This window comes from Macaca nemestrina, chromosome 5 (genome assembly GCF_043159975.1).
Source record: "Macaca nemestrina isolate mMacNem1 chromosome 5, mMacNem.hap1, whole genome shotgun sequence".
NCBI classification, from domain to species: domain Eukaryota; kingdom Metazoa; phylum Chordata; class Mammalia; order Primates; family Cercopithecidae; genus Macaca; species Macaca nemestrina.
The window spans coordinates 41,290,932-41,316,018 of NC_092129.1; the positions used below are offsets into that span (position 1 = coordinate 41,290,932).

The 25,087-nt window shown below is 43.1% G+C and overlaps 1 protein-coding gene across 4 annotated transcripts in view; it reads right to left on the reverse strand.

The window, feature by feature from the left end:
- Nucleotides 1–20,752, reverse strand: part of LOC105465673 (microtubule associated protein 7) — a 215,723-nt gene extending 194,971 nt beyond the window's left edge. Inside the window, exon 1 of one of the 4 annotated variants that reach the window (XM_011714243.3) lies at nt 18,609–20,752. In XM_011714243.3, the coding sequence (XP_011712545.2) occupies nt 18,609–18,675 (67 nt within the window). In that variant the 5' untranslated portion in view covers nt 18,676–20,752. The remainder of the gene's footprint in view (nt 1–18,608) is intronic. The other 3 variants (XM_011714237.3, XM_011714245.3, XM_011714238.3) reach the window with 3 other exon arrangements.
- Nucleotides 20,753–25,087: the final 4,335 nt, after the last annotated feature.

The following is a 25,087-nucleotide window of genomic DNA, read 5'->3' on the forward strand; positions in this document are numbered from 1 at the left end:
AATATTCTAGGCCATAACATAGGAGACATAACATAGGAGAAAATAAGACAAGACTCCAGAGGAATAAAATACTAGAATTAAAGGTTAACATATGGAAGAATTTACACTTTTAGTGGAAGTGTAAATTTAGTTCTGGAAGAGAAAACTGATAACAGTGACTGGAAGTTACCAGAATGTAAAAAGTTATGTTTCTTGACATTGAAGATAGCTGTGCGCAAACACTGATCTGGGATGATGATGTTGGATTAATGCACTGTTCACAGGTTGGAATTTTTTTTTTTTAATCTCTAGAGCTTCTTCTGATCCTGAGACTCCATGACTTGATGCAAATGGAAAGTCAAGTTATATAGCCAAGAGAGAACACTCAGGCAGAGGGAAAAAGCAAGGCTGAGACAAAGCGCTTTCCTTTGCTGTACCTGTGCGTTTACTTACTCACATGGCTTCATTTTGTAAGCAACTGTGCGTTTCATTATTTGACTTATTCAACTGATGGCCCAGAGGATTTAGCCTTAAATGCTAAATCACAGAAACAACTGAACCTTCACCAGGTGTTTGGGTTAGAAGAGGGCCACACTGGCCGGGCGCAGTGGCTCACACCTGTAATCCCAGCACTTTGGGAGGCCTAGGCAGGCGAATCACGAGATCAGGAGATCGAGACCATCCTGGCTAACATGGTGAAACCTTGTCTCTACTAAAAATATATTTTAAAAAATTAGCTGGGCGCGGTGGTACGCGCCTGTAGTCCCAGCTACTTGGGAGGCTGAGGCAGGAGAATGGCGTGAACCCAGGAGGCGGAGCTTGCAGTGAGCCGAGATTGCATCACTGCACTCCAGCCTGGGTGACAGTGCGAGACTCCGTCTCAATTAAAAAAAAAAAAAAAAAAGAAGAGGGCCACACCACTCTGATCTCTGCACCTGCAGCTTCCAGACCTCCCACATTCTCTCACCCACAATGTAATGAAAACCTACTGATACACACACCTGTAATCCCAGCACTTTGGGAGGCCAAGGCGGGTGGATCATCTGAGGTCGGGAGTTCAGGCCCAGCCTGACCAACATGGAGAACCCCCATCTCTACTAAAAATACAAAATTAGCCGGGCATGGTGGCGCATGCCTGTAATCTCAGCTATTCGGGAGGCTGAGGCAGGAGAATCGCTTGAACCCAGGAGGCGGAGGTTGCAGTGAGCCAAGATCGCGCCATTGCCCTCCAGCATGGGCAACAAGAGCCAAACTCCGTCTAAAACAACAACAACAAAAAGAACCTACTGATAAAGATGAACAAGAGAGTTTTCCCCTCAATGAGCCAATTTTTTATAGGTGGATCCCTATAGCTATGTGACTTGAGAGGTGAAATCTAAAAGTTTGTGAATGAAGAATGATACTAAAGAACAGCAAACCAATTCAGTGTATGACTTTATGGGCATTTTAAGGATAGTGATACACTAAGTCTTTAGGACAGCAAAGCATTGGACAGGTGAAGAACATTCATTTCAGAATGTTTTAAGACTTTTCCTCAGTCCCATCTGTGTTAGTCTGCTTTGTGTTGCTATAAATACCTGAGACTGGATAATTTATAAAGAAAAATTTCATTTTGGCTCACAGTTCTGCAGACTGTACAAGGAGCACAGTGCTGGTATTTGCTTCTGCTGAGGGCTCAGGACGCTTACAGAAGGAGCCATGGCAAGACAGGGAACAAGAGAGACATCAGGCTCTTTTAAACAACCAGCTCTCACATGCGAACTCACTCATTACCATGAGACGAGTGCCAAGCCATTCATAAAATTGGCTCCCATGACCCAAACATAACCCACTAGGTCCACCTCCAACACTGGATGTCATATTTCAACATGAAACCGTATCTAAACTGTATCACCGTCCTTTGCTACTTTGCCACTCTTTCCATTTCTTTCTCCTAAAACCTCCTGAAATTAAAAGACATCCATTTTTTTCACTGCGAGTTTAATATCCTGTTTTTACCTTAAAAAAATCAGGAAAGATTAATTTTTAAATTTTATCTCTTAAATAATTAAAATGATTTGTATGATTCCAGGTAAAAACTGTTAATTTTCTTCCTGAGTGTCAGTGTATCAGTGAGGGTTCTTCCAGGGAAAGAGAACCAATAGTATTTTTGGCTATTTCTCTGGAGAGAAATATATTGTATATAAAGACTTATTTTAAGGAATAATGGCTGCTGCCACTGTGGGGGCTAACAAGTGTGAAATGTGTGCAGCAGGCTGGCAGGCTCGAAACTCAAGCAGGATTTCCATGTCACAGCTTTAAGGCAGACTTCCCCCTCCTTCTTCTTTCCTAGGTCTTCACCTGATTGCGTTTGGCCCACCCATAGCCAGGATAATCCCCTTCACTTAAAGTCAACTGATTGCAAATGTTAATCATGGTTACAAAATACCTTCCCAGCAACAGCTGATGTTTGGGTACCACAGCTGAGCCCAGTTGACACTTAAAATTACCTATCAGTCAGTGACCTCAGACAGATTAAGATACTACATTCCCACATTCAAGTCAACATGCTGCGAATGAAAGCATGCATTCAAAAGTCAAGGGTTTATGTATCAATGATCACAATCTTCATTGAATAGGATGGCTACTATTTACTCAGATAATTTTCCAATACCGTAACGCTCTATTAATATAATGTTCCTACAGTTGGGGTCAGGATATCTTAGACTTATTAAATCCCTCTTTATTTTCACTAATGATCACCCTTTGAGAATCAAGTACTGGTGAGCTTAAAAGCGTTATCAAATAAACCCTTTTGATGAGAACTAAGCAGTCTGTTCATCTGAACATTAAATGATTCAGAAAGTACAGATATATAGATTTCAAAAAAGTCCTTCTCTATTATAATGAAGTAACCCCACTTTCTCAATCAGTAGAAACTAAAGTATATAGATACGTACATGGGGGGAGGAGAGAGGGTTGGATAAAAATGCTTTTCATGAGAAAAGCGTATGAAGGTTTGAGGCACTAACTTTATTTTTTGGTTTATTTATTAACTGAAACCAACTGTTACAGTTTGGATGTTTGTGTCCTCCAAATCTCATGTTGAAATGTAACCCCCAATGTTGGAGGTGGGGCCTGGTGGGAGATGACTGGATCATGGGGGTGTGTCCTTCATGAACGGTTTAGCGCCATCCCCGTGGTGATGAGTAAGTTCTCCCTCAGTTAGTTTACATAAGGTCTGGTTGTTTAAAAGTCTGGGACCTCCCCTTACCCCACTGTCTTGCCATGTGAACGTGCCTGCTCCCGCTTCACCTTCCACAATGACTGTAGGCTTCCTGGGACCCTCAGCAGAAGCCGAGCAGATGTCAGTGCCATGCTTGTACAGCCTGCAAATCCCTGAGCCAATTAAACCTTTTTTCTTTATAAATTGCCTAGCCTCAGGTGTTTAAGTGACACAAAAAAGGCCTAACACGCCAATTCTGACAAAAGAAAAAAAATTACATACAATTCTCCAGCATAGTTCTGAAACCAATCTAGAGGAAGGAAGCACCTAAAAGAAATGCCAAATTATATAATTGTGGTGAGTAAGTTAGAGGCTTGGTACATTTTCCTTCAGTGAATGTCACACTGAGAATTGTCAGTAACCAACCAGAACACCAAAAGCCTTTAAGCTAAATTATAAAGATATAAGTATATTTAGGATTGAGTAACAAGCTTAGAAGCTCTTAAAATTTGTAACTGCTAAGCAAAAAATGTTCCTAATGCATCAATATTTTTAAAAAAATATATGAAGTATTAATTTCGAAGAAGTAGATGTTACTAGCAATCCAGTAAGGTTTTTTTTGTTTTTTTTTTTGACAAATACATCTTCTCTTAGGCTTGACTGACCTAGAGCCATCAAGATTTTTAGGGGGCTCTATATGAAAATATTAACATCTCAAAAAGATTAACAGGTTGGTAAGCACTCGGAAGACACCTACTTCATTTCTCAAACCCTTTCACTTTTCATATCCATAACCTAAACCCATGGATGGCAGCTTAGGAAGGATTATAATGACAAAGGAGCCTTTTGGCAAACTTCCTAAAACACCCCAAATGACCATTTTGCCTTTTTCATAAAGTGTAATGGCTATACTCCAGACACCTGCAATGTTGCAGTAAAGAAATCAAAATCATAATAAAAAAATCTCTCCTTTCTCTTAAATTTTTTGCTGGAAATACTTCTAGCTGGCTCCTGTTTCCACAGGCATGAAGACACTTGCCCCTAAGTTCCTGAAATAAGCAGTAGCCATGTCCCTTTACTGCCCAGAGCCAGACTTTATCCAGCGCACTGGAAAAAGACCATGTTTACAACAAAAAGAGGGAGGTTTGTATAACAAAAGCTGTTTTGAAAATAACTGCAAATCTGCAAAGTGTTGAATGAACATGTTTCCAGATAGGGACATCTGTAATAGTAAGCAACACTGTGCTGTGTAAGAAAAAATCAGCTTTGCACATTGTACAAGGGGTTCAGAATGCCCAATTCACAGGTGTCTGAACTCCATATCCAGAGTCCTAATTCTGAACCTTCTGCCATTTCATACATAGGCCTTCTCTCCTCCAAAGCCTTCTTGAAGACTTACTTGCTACTGTGGGTGTCATTAATGAGTCCTGCAACACTCTCACAATGACATGTGGGTCTCATCACATACATGGTTTAGATTTGTGTTGCACAGTTGGTTGATGATTGGAACTCCTTTTCTTTTTTCTTTTTTTTTTTTTTTTTAACTTTGATGCTGTTCTCAGCGAGCAGCAGATAGATGTTGGGCCTGATCAGTTTGTAAATAAGTTGAAGAAATGACATTCTCAAATCTGTCCATTTTAGACACAGCTGGGATACCGAGGATTGAATCTGAAATGCCAACCTAGGGCTCTTCCCTGTGAGGCTTCACTGGAGTATAAGATTATGGGGTTTTTCTATCCAAAGTCATTTGAGTCTCACAGGTCTTCTAGACTAAAAATAGCTTCCCACTTCTCAATTTATTTCCATACTTTCTTTCAGCTGTTGAGACATCTCTTCTATTTATACTCTATCTGGGCCTTATACAGTCACTGCACAAAGTACATGGATGTAACTTTTTCTATATACAGGGAGGGCATCTTCACCAGGATATCTGGATGGGTTTATTCCTAGTGTTAAGTAAATCCGTACAAAACTTATTTCAATAATAATTCAGTTTATTTTTACTGAATAACACATTTTAATATTTCAAAGATGGCATCGGGAACACTTGTTTAATCAATTTCCACAGTGGCTACTGGACACAAAAAGACAATTTGGGGGCATTGTTGGAAGAATCTCAACCCAGGACCCATCTGAGGAAGTGACGTATTTTCAGATTTACGAAGTTACGAAATTAAATAACTTTTATTTTTTTGGTTTTTTTGAGACGGAGTTTCACTTTTGTTGCCCAGGCTGGAGTGCAATGGCACGATCTCGGCTCACCGCACCCTCCGCCTCCTGGGTTCAAGCGATTGTCCTGCTTCAGCCTCCCGAGTAGCTGGGACTACAGGCATGCGCCACCACACCCAGCTAATTTTGTATTTTTAGTAGAGATGGGAGTTTCTCCACGTTGGTCAGGCTAGTCTCAAACTCCCAACCTCAGGTGATCCGCCCGCCTCGGCCTCCCAAAGTGCTGCGATTACAGGTGTGAGCCACCATGCCTGGCCAAAATTTTTTAAAAGATATAAAAATCTAAATTCCAAATTGAACAAGATATCATTTTCTTAGCGAGAAATGTGCCTCACATACATGCCCACACACCACACCCAGGATACACCTTGTAAATGGTATTCTGCAACTTAAGAAAGTTTCTTCTAAAATTTGTGACTTTAATAAGACAACTTACTGATATTTTCTATTTCATGTATGTACTTTGCTTGAAGAAACCCAAACTGCCTCCTGCTTCTCATGAACATCTCGTGGAAGGCAAGTTGTATGTTTCCTCTATTTTCCTGGTAGAGAAGCATAGTCAACGTGGTGCTAGTGCCTTGTTTATAGTCAGAATGGGTGTTAGGAGGTCCATCTCTCTATGGCTTAAAGCAACATACCTCTGTAGCAATGTTTTAGCAAAGGACTTAAAATTTAGAACTATGGGCCAGGCGCTGTGGCTCACGCCTGTAATCCCAGCACTTTGAGAAGCCGAGGCAGGAGGATCGCTTGAGCCCAAGAGTTAGAAACCAGCCTGAGCAATATAGCAAAATCCAATCTCTACAAAAAGAGAGAGAGGAAAAAAAATTAGCTGGTGCCTGGCATAGTGGCATGTACCTGTAGTCCCAGCTACCTCAGGGGGCTGAGATAGGAGGGTCGTTGGAGCCCAGATGTCAAAGATGCAGTGAGCCATGATGGTGCCTCTGCCCTCTAGCCTGGGTGACAGAGTCACCAGAGCAAAACTCTGTCTCAAAAAAAAAAAAAATTAGAAGTATGATATAGCCATTAAAAAAACACTTTTGGATTCCATAAAAATAAGCCAAGGCCGGACACGGTGACTCAAATCTGTAATCCTAGCAATTTGGGAGGCCAAGGTGGGTGGATCACCTGAGGTCAAGAATTCAGGACCAACTTGAGCAACATAGTGAAACCCCGCCTCTACTAAATATATAAAAATTAGCTGGGCATGGTGGCGGATGCCTGTAATTCCATCTACTCAGGAGGCTGAGGCAGGAGAATCACTTGAACCTGGAAGGCGGAGGTTGCAGTGAGCCGAGATCGCACCATTGCACTCCAGCCTGGGCAACAAGAGTGAAACTCCGTCTCAAAAAAAAACAAAAAACAAAACCAGGAAGGGCTTTTACGGGTGTTTAGCATGATCACATAACAATCTAAGGGTCTCACAGGCCAGTGTACAGTAACCTCCTGGAACATTTGACAGGTAAAAACTATCATCCAAAGTGCTTTAATGATGCCTTTGATCCCAGCGCCAAGCCTATGACAATGTGATCACACAGCTACAATGAGGTCTGAATCATCATTACATTCTGATGCCTTCATTATGGAGAGCCTACTGTGATAAATAAAAAATGGCTTAAGGAAGAAACTTAGCATGCCAGGGTATGCCCATCGTTTCACAGTAATGCAATACTAATCTTCAGTAATCATGACAAGAATTATAACAAACACTTGGTGCTTATGCTGTGTCAAGCACTGCTCTAAGAACTTCAGTATTAACTCATTTAAGCCCTGTGACGGTATTACCAATATCCCATTTTAAAAAGGAAGACACTGAGGAAGAGAATGCTTACATGACAGGCCCAAGATCCCACAGGTACCAAGTGGTGGAGCTGAGATTGGAACCCAGGCAGCCAGACTCCAGAGACCTTGCACAAAATAGTAGGTTACAATTACCCCTAAATAATTAGTGTTAGGTTTGAGCTTCAAACCTCACAGCCTCACACATGCTCAGTTTCCGAATAATCTTAAAGAGGAATCAAAGATACTCTTTTCTAGGGATCAGTCCCATCCAACATCCCCTACTGACCTTTTCATTTTGGCCTTGGACTTCACAGTTAGAAACACACTAGCTGCAAAGAGGAGAAAATGAAAAGAAATCATACTGCCAAAGGTAAGCCCTCCCAGAACAAGCTTCAAATCACAAAAGATGGCACAAAACCTCAGGAGCAGGCATGAATGCAACTCAGAAGTGCCTGTAAGCTGGGTGTGGTGGCTCATGCCTATAATTTCAGCACTTTTGGAGGCTGAGGCAGGAGGATTGCTTGTGTCCAGGAGTTTGAAACCTGCCTGGGCAACATAGAGAAAACTCATCTCTACAAAAAATAAAATTAGCCAGGCATGGTGGCATGCACCCATAGTCTCAGGTACTTGGCAGGCTAATGTAGGAGAATTGCTTGAGACCAGGAGGTCAAGGATGTAGTGAGTCATGACTGCGCCACTGCATTCCAACTTGGGCGACAGAGCAAGGCCCTGTCTCGAAAACAAAAACCAGAAATGTCTGTACACATTTCAGTGTGTAGTGCCAGAGATGATAATTTTAGGTGATAATCAAAGCACAAGTTGAATAATCCTGCTAAGAAAAAAATGCACAGTAAAAACCGCAGAGGTTACCAGCTGGGCCTTGGGCACAGCGGCATGCGGTGAGAAAGAAGAGAGGTGAAAGAAAGAAAGATTAGCCTGAAGGGTATTAGCATCTGGTCACACGGAAGGGAGAAGGTCGTACTTGGGTCAACTATTTATAGACAGAAGAAACAAGCCCCAGCCTCCAGAGCCAGGGACCTGGTGATGAGAGGTCAGGAGTCACTAGAAAGATCTCCGGGAAAAATGTATAATTTTCTACGAAAGACTTAAATATCTACCCCAATTTAACCTTTCCTGGTTTTAAGGGGCAGGATGGAGAGGAAGGCAGTGTGAGAGCTAAGCAAAGTCGAAAACAAGAAAGTTGAATGGTCTTTTGTCTCACTGCACATATTCATACAGAAATGTGCATACATGTGGCCACTGAATATATGTGTGCATATTTAGCTATTCAATTGTACTCAGACCTGTATTCACATCTGTATTTCCTTCAAAAAAAGTCCTGGGGCAAAAATAAGAGATAACTTGAGTAAACTCACTAGATTTAGGGCAATTGCCATTCTGATTTTCCATGTGGTTTCCATAAGCAAGGTGCGCACACTTGACACCACCCACCACAACGGTCAAATGGAAGGAATACAATAGGAAAGGCTCTGAATCAGTAGTTCTCAGCACTGACTGCACACCAGACCATCTGGGGAGTTTTAAAAACACTGCCACCTGACTCCCATCCTGCAAGATCCTCAGATAATTACCTTGGATGCCACCTGGGCATCCTGATATTTAAATGGTCCCCAGGTGATTTTAAATCACTGCCAAGATTGAGAGCCAATGATGTGAATCAGTGATACTCCAGCACATGGGCCCAATGATCATTTCAACAACATAACCTTAGGGTCAAGGAGTGACCCATATTTAAATGAATCCACCAGGCCTGTGGTGAAGGCTGTCACTGGACTAATTTGGAGCATGAATAGAAACCAGTCCAGCTGGAATGCAAGAAGTAAGTAACCAGGTCCTGGCTGGTGTGCCTGCCACCCCAAAGACTTGGGTCAGGAGCTTCTGAGAACCAGAAGCCCAGATTTGAATCTTGAGAAGCAGCCAAAAGTTTTGCTACAGGAACACATCTTACAGTCAATTATTATGCACATTATTGCAACCAAGCAAGCTTCATGATGAGGGGTGGAGGTGCTAAACGAAGGGCTCCTTTCTAGAATTTCATCTTGACAGTTAAACTGATCCTAGAGAACTTCTTTTCTACATTCAACAGTGTTGGAGAAATAAGTTTTATACTCAGAGGTTATGCCATAGTGAAGGACATTTCTCTTTACCAGAAAGCCAACTCCAAAAAGAAAGCTTTCCGTAGGATTTAATTTTAAAAGTTACAGAAGGAGAAATTTTAAGATACCCCAAATCTCAATACGCTAAACTTAAAGATATATCATTTATTAACAGTGCCTATGAGGTGCAGCTCACATATGCCAAGTGCACTGCTCCCAGCCTCCTCCCTGCATTGTTTTACACCCTGTGCTCATCTGTACCATCTGGTCAGGTGTGTCAATCCTCCTTGGCACTTTCTCATGATTCTTTTTTCCACAAGTATTCCTAAAGGAGCATCAAGGATGAAGAACTGTTGAATGCAGTTATTCTTACTGTCAAATACTACATATTACTCTTCAAATCAAAATTCAAAGTGGGGCCGGGAGTGGTGGCTCACACCTGTAATTCCAGCACTTTAGGAGGCTGTGTTGGGCAGATCACTTGAGTTCAGGAGTTTGAGACCAGCCTGGCCAACATGGCAAAACGCTGCCTCTACTAAAAATCTAAAAATTAACCAGGCATGGTGGTGGGCGCATGTAGTTCCACCTAGTCAGGAGGCTGAGGCAAGAGAATCATTTGAACCTGGGAGGCGCAGATTGCTGTGAGCCAAGATTGTGCCACTGCACTCCAGCCTGGGCAACAGAGCGAGACTCTGTCTCAAGAAATATATTTACAAAAAAAATTTCACAGTGGTTCCTAATAAGAAAATCTTATAGATCTTTTTCAACAGGCTATTTCTCAAATTAAAAAGATACTAAGGAAAATAATTGCTGAAGAGAAAATCCAAATGCCATTTAAATATGTCAACCATAACTCAGAGTTTTACAAGAGCTAAGATAGTAAAAAGGTAGACAGTATCACTGCTAGAAAACTAGACAAACACTAAAACTGAATTTTATAAAAAAAGAATAAGCCTAAATACCATTAACATTTAGCCTATGGAACCTTAGACCATGAGGAAGTGATGAAACATCCAATGACAGACTATCAAGGCTTTACAAAGCACTGTATCTGAGAACTGGTAAGTATTCAGTTTGACAATACAAAATGTGCCAATAAGGAATTAATCAGGGTAATAAACAAGGTATATGACCAACATGTCTAGCTTTCTAACAACAAAACAAGTTATTTCCAAGTTGTAGAAAGCCATATCTCAAGGGATTAGAAGACAGACTATTAAGGAGGAAGAGAGAACTTGAATTGGCAGGGACTGTGCTATATAATGGCACTTCCGTCCATAATCAACTTCAGAATGTATACTCCACAGGAAATAAGAGATACTATGGATCTTCAAGCCAGCAATGGTGTGTTAAAATTAAAAAAAATAATAAAAAATAAAAAATAAAAGAAATACTATGGGGAAAAAAGAATGAGGGAGAATAAAGATATGAGAGCCAAATACAAACTCCATATTATACCTGGGCTCTGGGATCAACACTACCTCCAGGCTTTCTTAATTCATGTGAGCATGGGTTAGCATTAAAAAGGCACTATTTTACTTTGAGGTGATTACATTGCTTTACTCAAAGAACTTGGTGGAATGGCTAAAGTTTTAAAAACAAACAAAACTAACAATGCTAAGTATGAGTGAGGATGCAGGGCAACCAGAACTCACATATGCTGATTGTAAGAATGTAAAACCATTGAGACGCTCTGGAAAAGTTTGGACATTTCTTATAAAGTTAAACATACAGTTACATGAATCAGTAATCCTACTCCTAGGTATTTACTGAGGATAAATGAAAAAGGATAAATTACTGAGGATAAACGCTCACACAAAAACCTGTAGGTAAGTGTTTACAGCAGCATTATTCATAATTGCCAAAACCTGGGAACAACTCAAATGTTCTTCGATAAACCATCTATGATACATCCATACAATGGCAAACTACTTCATCAAGAAAAAGGAAGGGACTACTAATATGCACAACAGTGTGCCTGAATCTCAAAACCATGATGCCAGGTGAAAAATTCAGACTCAAAAGGTTACAAAATGTGGGGCCGGGTACGGTGGCTCACACCTCTAATCCCAGCACTTCGGGATACCGAGGCTGGTGGATCACCTTTGATCGAGAGTTCAAGACCAGCCTGACGGGGTTTCATAGAAACCCCTTCTCTACCAAAAATACAAAATTAGCCGGGTGTGGTGGCGCATGCCTGTAATCCCAGCTATTTGGGAGGCTGAGGCAGGAGAATCGCTTGAACCCGGGAGGCAGAGGAGGTTCCTGTGAGCCGAGATCGTGCCATTGCACTCCAGCCTGGGCAACAATAGTAAAACTCCGTCTCAAAAAAAAAAAAAAAAAAAAAGGTTACACAATGTATGATTCCACTTTTATGACATTCTGGAAAAGGCAAAACTAGGAAGATGGTAAACAGATCAGTGGTTGCCAGGGGTTAGGTGTAGGAAGAGAATCTCACTACCAAGGTGCAGCATTAGGGAATTTGGGTTGGAGGCAGAGGACTCTTTGGGATCATGTTAACAGTGGTGCTTACATTACTCTATACATTCAATAAGAACTAAAAAACAAAAGAAAATGAGTAATTTTGGTACACAAATTTTTTATTTATTATTTATTTACTGAGACGGAGTCTTGCTCTGTCGCCCAGGCTGGAATGTGGTGCTACTATCTCAGCTCACTGTAACCTCGCCTCCCGGGTTCAAGCAATTCTCCTGCCTCAGCCTCCTGAGTAGTTCGGATTACAGGCATATGCCACCACACCTGGCCAATTTTTGTATTTTCAGTAGAGACAGGGCTTTGCCATGTTGCCCAGGCTGGTCTTAAACTCCTGAGCTCAAGTGATCTACCTGCCTCAGCCTCCCAAAAGTGCTGGGATTACAGGTGTAAGCCACCGCACCTGGACTGTATGCAAATTTTTAAATAAATTTTTAAAAATCCCTCTGCCTATTCAAGGATTTGTAATTTTTCCTTTCACCAGCAAGCTTTATGGGAGGGTCTATTAAATTGGCTACCTTTCCTTCCCAAACTGTTTATCTAATAATCACTTATAATCTGATGTAGCCCCAACTCTTCCACCAACAACTGAAATTCCTCTTCTGGGGTTGGTCAGTGACTACTAGTAACCAAATGCACAGCTTTTTATAAAATGTCTTCATCAGTCTTTGAATCCCTTACCTCTCCATCCTTCTCAGCAGGTGTGACATTGCTCAGCTGTGCTTTTCCATCTGTCTGCTTTGCTGGTTCTTCCTCCTCCCACGCTTTACACGTCATCTCACCCTTCCGTGGTTTTTCTGAGCTCTCCTCACTCCCAAACCTTCAGTCATTATTCCTTTATGGAGTGAATCCCAGAGTGCTGACCTCTATTTTTCTCTTTTAGTCCTATACTTCCAGTTGCCTTTTGAACATTTCCACTTACAGATCTCTCTTATACCACACATTTTCATATCTAAAGCAGAGGGTTTTTCTTCCTGTTTCTCCCACCAAAACCTGATTCTGCTGGACACAGTGGCGCATGCCTGTAGTCTCAGCTATTCGGGCAGTTGAGCCAGGAAGATCACTTGAGCTCAGGAGTTCAAGTCCAGCCTGGGCAACATAGCAAGACCTGCCCCCCTCCCCCACCTCTTTGGGATAAAAAACAAAACAGGTCCTCCTCATATTTTCCAATAAGTCAATAAACCAAACTCAAACTTGGAAGTCTCATATGTCACCTTTTTACATGCAATCCTTTGACACATGCCCCTGCAGAACCTTAATCGTCTCTTCCTATTGCCATGCTAACGACTGCCTGGATTTCTGATGGAATCTCAAAGTTGGTGTGTATGTCACTGAACTCTTCTTCAGTCCATCCTCAAGTCTACATTGCTACTTTGAAATGAGGACCGGCTGAGTAGACCTAGCCCTTCATTGATCTCCAGAGATTTGGCTAATCTGGCTAGGCAGATGTTTCTCATGCATTCTCATCCCTGCAGATGCACCCTTCCTAAAGCAGTAAAAGAAAAAAAAAAAAAATCAATGGAAGAGAATGACTTTCCCAGAGGCAGGAATTTTGCTTTCATCAGCTAAAGGCACAGCTGAGCTCTTGTTAGAACTTGCAATCAAGATTTCAAGATTCATGGGTACAGAACTACCTGACTATGCCTTCTTTAATCAATATTCTTTATTCTCAAGAATCCTCACTTCCCCCCACTACCCCACCCCAGAAAAATGTAATAACCTCTCAGTTTGGCCTTCAGCCCTTCCACAATTTGGCTTCAGTGAACAGTCATTCCTAACTGATCTAGGACTTTCTTTGAGCTTTACACGTGTCAATATGACCAAAACTTTGCTCTTTTTCACATCTGCACCTTTGTTTTTCTCCCTTTCCTCCATCCAATTTTATATCCCACTTACCCACTTTTAAAAGTTTATTTTTTTATTTTTTAAAACAAATTTTTTAAATTTTATTTTTGTGAGTAAATAGTAGGTATATTTATGTGGTACATGAAATGTTTTGATACAGGCATGCAATGTGAAATAATTACATCATGGAGAATGGGGTATCCATCCCCTCAAGCATTCATCCTTTGTGTTACAAACAATCCAGTTACACTCTTAGTTATTTTTAAAAGTACAATTAAGTCACTGACTATAATCACCCTGCTGTGCTATCAAATTGTAGGTCTTACTCCTTCTTTTTGTTTTTTTGAGAAGCGGTCTCGCTCTGTCGCCCAGGCTGGAGTACAGTGGTGCAATCTCGGCTCACTGCAACCTCCACCTCCCGGGTTCAAGTGATTCTTCTGCCTCAGCCTCCCAAAGAGCTGGAACTATAGGCGTGCACCACCACAGGCTAATTTTTTTATTTTTAGTAGAGATGGGGTTTTACCACATTGCCCAGGCTGGTCTCAAACTCCTGGCCTCATGTGATCTGCCTGCCTCAGCCTCCCAAAGTGCTGGGATTATAGGCGTGAGCAACTGCTTCTGGCCTTTTTTAAAAAACAAAACAAAACAAAAAAAGCCATTAACCATGCCCACCTTCCTGCCACCTCTCACTCCCCACCCCCTCTACCCTTCTCAGTCTCTGGTAACCATCCTTTTACTCTCTATGTCCATGAGTTCAATTGTTTTTATTTTTAGACCCGACAAATGAGTGAGAAGATACAATGTTTGTCTTTCTGTGCCTGGCTTATTTCACTTAACATAAAGATCTCCAGTTCTACCACTTTTTAAAATTTAACTTCAGTGCTGTATCCGGTATGTTCTTCCTGCTGACCATAGCCGGAAGTGATTTCTCCTTCACTGAACTCTCATAATCTACAACTGTTTGTTGGTGAATTTTGTCTTCCTTACTAAATTCAAGGATCATTTGTTCAACAGCCTTCTAACCACCATAATGCTGAATATACAGAAGGCACACATTTCTTATTCTAAGCCTCAATATTTTCAATTCTTACATCAATATGAGGCCTGAGTTTTTAAAAACAATTCTTCCAAATGATTATTTCTCATGCATTGGGAAGCAAAGATGTTAGAATTTTTTTTAGAGAAAATGCCAGTGTAAATAAACTGTGTAAAAATATTTCACACACGCCTATCAATATCACATAAATGCATGCTCCTGAGCACAACTGCCTAGTCTAATAATGTTTCCCCCTACTTAGCAAGATGTAAAGGTAACAGCCATATAGGATGGGAGAAAAGCTATCTAGCTATGCAAATGAAGCATCTCTTTCAAACGGGACAAGCTTAATACCAAATTGTCATCTGAGCCCCTATTGGTAGATATTTAATGTAGACCCTTAGAGTTAAGTGACACCTACAGGGTCACTTTTTCATATGGAAAAGTTCATGAAAGGATGGTCACAAAAGAGGCCATGTTCATCACACACGTTGCTAAAGTGGACAAAAAGCCCAGTTCCAGATTCTAAGTCATGACCCACTTCCCAAAATATCAACAGAATTGACAGGTTATTGGTATTAACTTATTCCTTTGTGCATCAGAGTTTCCTGAATTAATTAAAAGCAGCTTTAAATTTGCTTTTAGTTCAGGAGGTTTTTAAAACAGGCTATCAGACTAGGAATTAGTGCTGTACACTCGCTTTCCACAGCTCTTAAACATGAACATAAAATTAAATACACAAAGCTTGGATTGAGGCAGTTTTGTGAATATTACACGAGGTAGGTCGACTACTCAAAAAAGCCTGAAAAAGGACTTGACATCCTCTAGTGGTGATGCCTTAAACTTGTTTCCAAGGCAATTTTTTTTCCCCAGCTCTTGCTTAACTTTGGCTGTTGGCAAGAAAAATCTATTGGAAGAACTTTTCATCCTTAAAAAAAATAAACGTTTTCACCGCAAGGAATGTGATTTGACTAACTCTGAGAAGAAGATAAATATATACCCACAGAAATATAGTTTTTAAATGTTGGATTTATATAATAGCTTTTGATACGCTTAAGAACGGTCTCATTTCATAGGCTGCACGCCACCACTGTCAATTCATCTTTGATACACACACACACACACACACACAAACACACACATAATTCTGAACACATTACAGGTATCATTTTTATAATAACCTGATATTCTAACCTAAAGTGCCCTAAAATTACACCAGTCTTTGTACAGAGACACAAAACCTAAGAGCTATTTAAGAGTGGACTCGCCAGGCGCGGTGGCTCACGCCTGTAATCCCAGCACTTTGGGAGGCCGAGACGGGCGGATCACGAGGTCAGGAGATCGAGACCATCCTGGCTAACACGGTGAAACCCCGTCTCCACTAAAAAAAATACAAAAAAATTAGCCGAGCGTGGTGGCGGGCGCCTGTAGTCCCAGCTACTCGGGAGGATGAGGCAGGAGAATGGCGTGAACCTGGGAAGTGGAGCTTGCAGTGAGCCGAAATCGCGCCACTGCACTCCAGCCTGGGCGACAAAGCGAGACCCTGTCTCAAAAAAAAGAAAAAAAAAGAGTGGACTCTACCTCATAATAATGAGATCTAAAAAAATTAAAATTAATCCCTCAAGAAACGTTGCCATTTAAGGTGGCAATTTTCAACTCTTGATGGTAATACAGGTTTCTCTGTCCACCGCCACCCACCCACCCCCCATATCCATACACGCTTCTGATCGTTTAAAAAAATGAGACTTGCAGTATTTGGATGTGTATAATGTGAAATATGTTCACCAGAATAAAGTGCTAAAGTCTCATATTCAGACATAGGTCGTGTGTTTTAAATACATGGAATAACTTAAGTTGTTGAAATTCAAACAATCCCCCTTGTTCTCTCAAAATAACTATCACCTAGATTCAAAAAAATACATTTACACCTTCCTTCTTTCTTTGGCACCTGCTGACACAAATGCTTCTGAACACTAAAAACATTAATAGTAATCTTGGGGTAGAAAAATAGGAAAGAGATGTGAGGCCAGAATTAAGTTTTCAGTGAAATTATAAAGTATAATTATTCAAGACCATATATAAAATGTGTCCTTTGGAAATTTAAGTTCTTAGGCAAAAGTGTGGAAGAAATGTTTTCTATGAAGGAGATAACAACCAATTTAATTCCCTTTTTAATAAAAGAAAATATTACACTGACAGGCACATGGTTGATCTGTATATTAATTGTTGGAAGCACGGCCTATTCCTTAACATGTTCAGGCACTGAATATGCTACAGTTTGTAGTTAGTTCACTTACGTCTGAACAAGTTGTTCATGTGCAGATTCTAGAAAGTATTTTTGAGCACAAATTGACACTTAGCTCGCTAGAACAATGTTGTTTCACACGCAGTTACTGGGTCAGGGTTAGGCACCAAATCATGCCGTATATTTACAAAAGAGGACGCTGCTCTCCCGAGGCCCTCACTTGGGGAAGCCCCGTCCCAGCGTCTAGCTCATCAAATTCCCGAAAGCAATTACAAAAGCATCTCTTCTCCACCCCAAACCAAAATAACGATCTACCAATCTTGCAAACACATTAAGACAAACTCCCTACAGGAAGGAGCATGACTTAAAAATAAACAAGTTCAAGGTACTTTGTCAGTCTTAACCTCATGTATCTTGGCTGAAGGGATTAAATCATAAGACGTTGGGTACCCAACCTCTTCCTAGCAATAGCAGATACATAATTTGCAAATACTGTTTCAGAGCTCTCTGGACCTTTCACGTTAAAATAAGCATCCTCGACGGTGGGGAGACAGTGATTCTTACATTTAGGAAACAATTGCTTCCGATTGGGAGTGTACGGAAGTGGAAAACAGCTTGCAATTGGAGAGCCTAAGAATTGAATTTCTTTTTAAAGTAAGAAACTGCCTCACCGTCCCCATCCCCAAGTGTAGGAGGATACAGAAACAGCTTACTGGCCAAGAATAGAAGAGGGAACCAGTGGGGAGGGACGGATTTGCAAGATAGCCTCTGGAGAAAAAAAACCACGAGGGAGAAAAATCGGCTTCATACTATGGAGAGATGGGCGGGGGTGGGAAGCCTTGCTGCTGGTCTTGGGGACGTGATCCCCTGTCCCCAAGTGTGCCCCTGGAGGTTGTGGGGGAAGAATATCCTCAACACAGAGGCCTGACCACCAAATCCTGGGCTGCAGAGCCAACAATCCTCCTTTGGGCTCCTGAACAGACTGAAAACAAAAAACTCTCTAAGAACTCTGACAAGTCAACGAATGTCTGATCCCGTCAAGCCCACACTCGCAACCCCCCACCATGCTGCACTGGGCCCCGGCCCTCCCGAGCTCGGTCCCCTCGGACGAGGGTCGTCGCCACTGCGAGCACCGGGTTGGGGGGCGGGCCGCTCACCCCGCGGTCCTGCCCCACACCGACCCCGCCGAGGAGCCCCCGGCACCGGGGGCGACCAGGCAAGGCGGGAGGAGGTGCCCAGAAACTGCTCGTCCTGCCAATCGCACCTGGCTGACGACTCTCTGGCCGCTGGTTTGGTCTGCGGGATACGATTTCCCATTCAACTGAATTAGACCAGAGCCCGCGGCGGGGAGGGCAGCGGCCGGGGTCTCTCCGTTTCCCCACCACGCCGGCGAACCCCGGCTCGCCTCCACCTGTTGCGGGAAGTCGCGGTGGAGCGCCCGAGGGCGGCCGGAACCCCGGCGGGGGAGAGCCGGACGGCCGAGGCGCGGCGGCGAAGGGCGGGGGAACGCGCGCTCGGAGCCCGGGTGCGCGGCGCGCAGGGCCGGTTGTTCCGGGCTGCGGCCGCGCGGGCGGGGAGGGGGCTACCGGCGCCGGGTGATTTCGGTGCCAGCCCGCTGGCCCCGCTCGCCGTCCCCTGCCCGCGCGCACGGGACCCCCACTATCCCCGCTGCGCGGTCACCTGTTTCGCTCCGTACTGCGCCGTCGCCGCCCCTGTGGCCGTCGCCACCAGCTCCTAGCTCCGCCATGGTGCTCCGATGACGCGCCCGGACAGCCGCTCCGCCCTTTCCTCGGCTTGGCTCCCGCCGGCCCCCGCCTCCTGGGCCAGCGGCCCAGACAGGTGAGCGCAGTCTGGGGACGGCGGAGGGCGGGGGCACAGAGCGCGGCAGTCGGCTACGGCCTGGGCCCAGCGCGCCCCCTCGCGGGCAGGTGCGGCGTGGCAGCCGCTCCGACCGCCGCGGCCGAGTCTTGTCTGGAAGAGCGGCGGGCGGAACCAGCACCTCTGCCCGGAGCTTCCGGTCGCCGCGGCGGACCCGCTGAGGGCTCCCGGAGATATGGAGCGGGGTTGGCGAGGCTTGGTGGCGCCTCCTGGAGTCTGGGACGAGCGGCGGTCAGAGGAGCAGCCCAGGTGGGGCAAGGGTACGGAGACGCTATTCCCCTCCGAACTCTGAAGCAGCCAGGTCACTGTCCGCTCCGCGAGGGCTGGAGTTCACGGTGACAGCCAGCAGAGCATCTGATGCCACGTAGAGAGACGAAGTACATGGGTCGGATTCCACGCTGGGAGCCGGCCTGGATCTGCGCCTTAGGAAGCCACTGCGGACCACCCTATCTTGTCGCCAGGTCTTCGCATCTGATGAGCCTCAGGGCACACAAGTTAGAGAGGTTGTGCCGGCTGAGGTGTCTTTTCTTTTTCTTGGTTTCCCATTAGTAAACGACCTTGTGACTTCTGGCTTACTTAGGAAGACCAGAAAAAAAAGACAATAGGTAACGAATTTTTTTTTTTTTTAAAGAAACAGATTATTGGCCGAGGAAAAAACAATTTCGCCCTAAAGGATAAGCAACGAAATACTGAGGGGGGAAAAAAGCCTACACAAATGGAAACATACGGAAGAAAATCAAGGAGCGACCAGTTCCGCATGGTTACACTAAAATGCACTCCCACACTCTGGCTTGGCTGAAGATAACCAGCAAGCTCTGAACAGTTTAAAACCCTTCCAAGGACTGCAGCAGCACTGGACACCCAAGAGAGTCTGAGAACAGTATTGGATTCTTGCTAGGGTTACAATTTTCACTATCTTTGCGTGCAAAACTTGCCACTCTGAGCCCAGCGAACTATTTTTATTTGGTTTACTTACTGGCTTTCTGGGTGACTAGGTAGAGGTTTAACTAAAGAACACTTCTATGGTCTGTGATGATGAATTTTCCTGTAGTGCCATTTCTATAATGGAATAGGCAAACTGACCATTTAGAATGTGATATTCCTAAATCACATTCAAATCAGTCTTATCAGAGACTTCTAATAAATACAAATAAAGCACCAGGTGGCTAGAGGTAGTTTTTGACCTCAGCTTGGGCCTCAGCAAAGATTTTTTTTTAACTACATGAAAACATCAGAGTTTGAGACACTTTGCTTTGAGCATGAGAAATACTCTGTTAGCTGAATTTAGAGAGTTGAACTATCCGAAGAACCCCGGAGAAGGAAGGTAATTTATTTTCAACCTTCTGATTTACCACCGACTTAAATCAACCAATGGGTTGTTTCTTTGACCAAAAAAAAAAAAAAAAGTCAAGGCTTGTGATGTTTGTTTTGTTTTGTTTAGTTTGGTGTGTGCTTACTCATTGTCCCTTTCTTTTGATAGCCTATATTTGTCTGCCACAAGTTAAACAAAAATAAATAAGGAACACACCAAAATCCTGGATACAAAATCCTGTATAGACAGTGTGTTCCAAACCTAAGGAGGTGTCTGCAACGGGGTAGGCTGCTGAGTGACTCTGCGGAGAACAGATGACATCTGTTAAATGTCAAACACCATCACGATGTACTTCAACTTGTACTTTACTTGGAACATGGAAGCCATCTGTCTGGAGCTCCCACATCCATTTCAAATCTTCAGGGTTCCCCATTCCAGGGGAGGAGCTGAACCTCCTGACACCATCCACTCCCCTCCTGCCTCCTTCAAACATCATCCCTTTTTTCTCCCCAATCCCTAAATGTTTCTGCACCCAGGGGCTCTACCCCAATAAACACAGCTAAGACTCTTTGATTCTGAAAATATCTTCCTTTAACTTCCCACCCTCCAGAATCTATTGTCTTATGTTTTGTTCACCAAAGGTAATAAAAATAAATGTGGATTTTGGTGCCATTATTTTTCAAAAAAAAGCTATATATTAAGTTTTTCATGCCTACGTATACAAATCAAATCCTTATTTTTAAATCCATCATTCCCCTATACTTTCTGCCCCTAGAGTTTCTACAGCACTTGATCCTCTAATCACCTTGCTCTTGGTCTACCATTGGCTTGGTTTTTCTCATTCCTCTGTAGCAGTCCTTTCGTCTTTGTTGACTCAGATTCTTCCTCCCTTCTAATCCCCCGGTATTTTTACTATCCCCAAATTGTAAGCCACAACCTTTTTATCTTTACTGTCTCTCACAGCCCTCATTTGCTATTACTTCCATCCTGGATCCTGGTGACTCCCAAATCCTGAATATATACCCTTAATCTCACTCCTGACTTCCACTAACACATTCTGAATGGTCCCTGCACAATTCTATCAAGATACCCTGCCATTAATTTAATATGTTCCAAACCAGATTAATTTTGCAATATATAACCAGTTTACACAGACCCCTCCCTTGCTCAAAAACCTTTAATAGACTCCCCGTTCCTATATAATTAAATATTAACTCCGCCTCCTCACCATCACCACCACCACCCCCTAACTGGGCCCTGAGCTCTCTACTACCCATTTCCACTTTTCACCTCTGTAACTCATATTTCTAGCCAATGGAGTTGTTCATTCTCCAGAATACCTTCCAAATCCCTGCTTTCTAGCCTTTGTTCTTGAAGCCGCTCTGCCCAAAGTGACTTCCTTCATCCTGACATATTTAATAATACTTTCCCTCTGAGGCCCAGGTTAAGGTTTACTTCCTCCATGAAGCCTGTTCTTCCTGCCCTGGCTCCCAGCATGCCTGTCCTTTGGACCTGGCCAGGGCTTCCTGGGCTTGGTACTTGGCCAGCTGTTAAAATAGACTAGGCATGAGTTATTGCAAATTTGCCTCCTCAATCTGATGCACATTTTTGGTAGTAGGGACTTTGTCCTCTACTTCTCTATAGGGTGTCCATAAAGTCTAGAACCATCAGTTATTTTATTTGCTCACAAGTTGCGGATGTTCTTGATGACATCATGTGCACCGCCTGCATTCTGAACTTGGTAGGCATGGTATATATCTTTTGTGTTGCTACCGTGCCTCACACACAGTGGACATTCAAATGGGTTAATAATAATTCCTCAATGCCCAACTTTTTTATGTGGTGGCCTAGGGATGAATGAAACCAAGTATCCAATGACAGGAGAAAGAGATCAAAATGCAGTTAAAAGGAAACATTAGATCTACTTCTCCCAGCAAATTCCTGTTTTGTTTCTTTTGTAACACTGCCACCACCCCTGCATAACTGTTCTGTTTCAAATCATCTTTCTAGGCTCAGCTTTGCACCTTCCCTCTTCTGGAAAGCTTTCCTTGACCCCTTCTGACAGTAAATGTGAGTATAGCAGTGACTGCACGACCGTTGTTTCTGCTTTGTCTTGATTCCTGGACAAGAAACTTCAGGGGAAAGAACCGTATCTTGTTGGTGCACCACAACAGGTAGTACCCAGTATTTAATAAATACTTTTGAATGAAGGATAAGTGATGACAATAGCAAGCATATCTCAGTGTTTACTATATGCTAAACATTGTGCTGAGCACCTCTCCTGCATTCTTTTGTGTTCTGAGACAGAGTCTTGCTCTGTCGCCCAGGCTGGATTGCAATGGCATAATCTCGGCTCACTGCAACCTTCACCTCCTGGGTTCAAGCAATTCTCGTACCTCAGCCTCCCGAGTAGATGGGATTACAGCCGTGCACCACCATACCTGGCTAGTTTTTGTAATTTTAGTAGAGACGGGGTTTCGCCATGTAGGCCAGGCTGATCTTGAACTCCTGGCCTCAAGTGATTCACCCACCTCGGCCTCCCAAAGTGCTGGGATTACAGGCGTGAGCCACTGCACCCAGCCTCCATTTTCTTATTTACATCTTATAATAGACCTATGTGGAAGGTACACCATTTCCTCCATTTCACAGATGAGAAGGCTGAGACTTGGAGAAGCTAATTAACTTGTTCCAGGTCACAAGTCGAGTTACAGTTTTGCTTCAGGCCTGTGTGTGCAGCCTCCTGCTACACTAAACAAGTGATGAATGTTAACCATCTTGCTATTCCCTCTATAGAAAGGGGCTCACCATTTCCCTCTCTAGCTGTTACCTGAAATAAGGAGGTGAGGCTTGATCATGTTAAATTACCTGCGAAACTAATTTTTAAAAAGGGTATCTGGGCCCCACCCCAGACCAGTAAAAACAGTTTTCCAGCTGGACACAGTGGCTCACGCCTCTAATCCCAATATTTTGGGAGGTCGAGGCAGGATGATCACTTGAGCCTAAAAGTTTGAGACGAGAGTGAGCTGAACAAGTGAAACCATGTCTCTACAAAAAAGCAAAAAAAATTAGCCAGGCATGGTGGCCCACGCCTGTAGTCCCAGCTACTTGGGATGCTGAGGTGGGAGGACTAATTGAGCCCAGGAGGTGAAGGATGCAGTGAGCTATGATAGTGTCACTGCATTCTAGCCTGGGTGACAGAGATTTTGTCTCAAGAAAAAATAACAACAACAATAAAAACTCAGTTGTCCCAAGGTGGTGGCATCAATATTTTTGAAAAAGCATCCAAGTCATTTTAATGTGAAGCTGAGTTGAGAATCACTGCCCTAGATTGATCCTAAAAGCGTTTCAAACGCAAACCTTTCCATAATGGAGCCTTCCATAATGGAACTGTCTTCTTTTGTGCCTGAGACCCAAAATTCTGACAAATGGCTAATGATGTTGGCCTGGGAATGTGTTATGAACCATGTAGGGACACAGGATCATCTGCTCACAAAGACAGGGTAGCAGGAAGGTGCCAAGGAAAGACTGTATCATTGAAGATTTGGTTTAAGATGGGTACCTTGATCCTATATACAGTCAAAAGAAGCACTTCACCATTAGAATTGAGAAGATGAACTGTGGCTGAATAAACAGCTTACTCTGTGTTTCAGCATGAGCCAAATGACGTGTCACTGAATTTATACCTCACTTCTTTCAGAATATCCACACAGGATACCAGAGACAACTGTGTCCTCCAAATTAGGATGTTAAAAAAGAGGCCAGAAGCAGTGGTTCACACCTATAATCCCAGCACTTTGGGAGGCCAAGGCAGGAGGATCACTTGAGTCCAGGAGTTCAAGACCAGCCTGGATAACACAGTGAGATCCCACCTCTACTAAAAATTTTAAAATTAGCTGGTTGTGGTGGTATGCCTCTGTAGTCCCAGCTACTCTGTAGGCTGACATGAGAGGATTGCTTGAGCCTAAGGGGACAAGGCTGCAGTGAGCTATGATCGCACCACTGCATTCCAGTCTAGGCAACAGAGCGAGACCCTGTCTCAATCAATCAATCAGAAAACATTAGTGAGAATGTTTTGAATACTCTAATGCAATATAAAATATATTGTACCTGGATTTTCACGTCGAAATAAAGGTATCTTCTGCTTTGTCAAAGACTGTTATATATGAGTGAAATCATGATGTATAAACAGCTCTATGTCATTTCTATCCTGCCTAATAAACAGGTTCCTCTGTATTTAAGAAAATATATTTCATTTATCCATCTAGGAGCATCAGACTTCCTCTGATCAATATGGGCAGGCTCATAAAAATATACTATTCAGCTTAAAATAAATAAAAATATTTCTCCAAATATGAGTAAATTGAGGAGATAGAAAAATACAGTATTCTTGGCCAGGCATAGTAGCACACACCTGTAATCCCAGCACTTTAGGAGGCCAAGGTAGATGGATCACTTGAGGTCAGGAGTTTGAGACCAGCTTGCCAAACATGGCAAAACCTCATTGCTACTAAAAATACAAATTAGCTGGGTGTGGTGGTACACGCCTATAATCCCAGCTACTCAGGAGGCTGACCTACAAGAATCACTTGAACCCGGGGGTGGAGGTTGCAGTAAGCTGAGATGGTGCCACTGCACTCCAGCCGGAGCAACAGAGCAAGACTCTGTCAATAAATAAATAAATAAACAAATAAATAAATAAATACGTAGTATTCTCCATTAAGATGGTCTTTGCAGACGCCTTAAGATACACAATAGTCATCCAAGATAACTTGGGGCCTTGAGAAAAATATACTTTCCTTTATTCTTTTTTTCCTCACCCTCTTTTTTTTTTTTTTTTTTTGAGACAGGGTCTTACTCTGTTGCCCAAGCTAGAGTGAAATGGCACAATCATGGCTCACTGCAATCTCAACCTCCCGGGCTCAAGTGATCCTCCTGCCTCAGCCTCCCATGTAGCTAGGACCACAGGTGT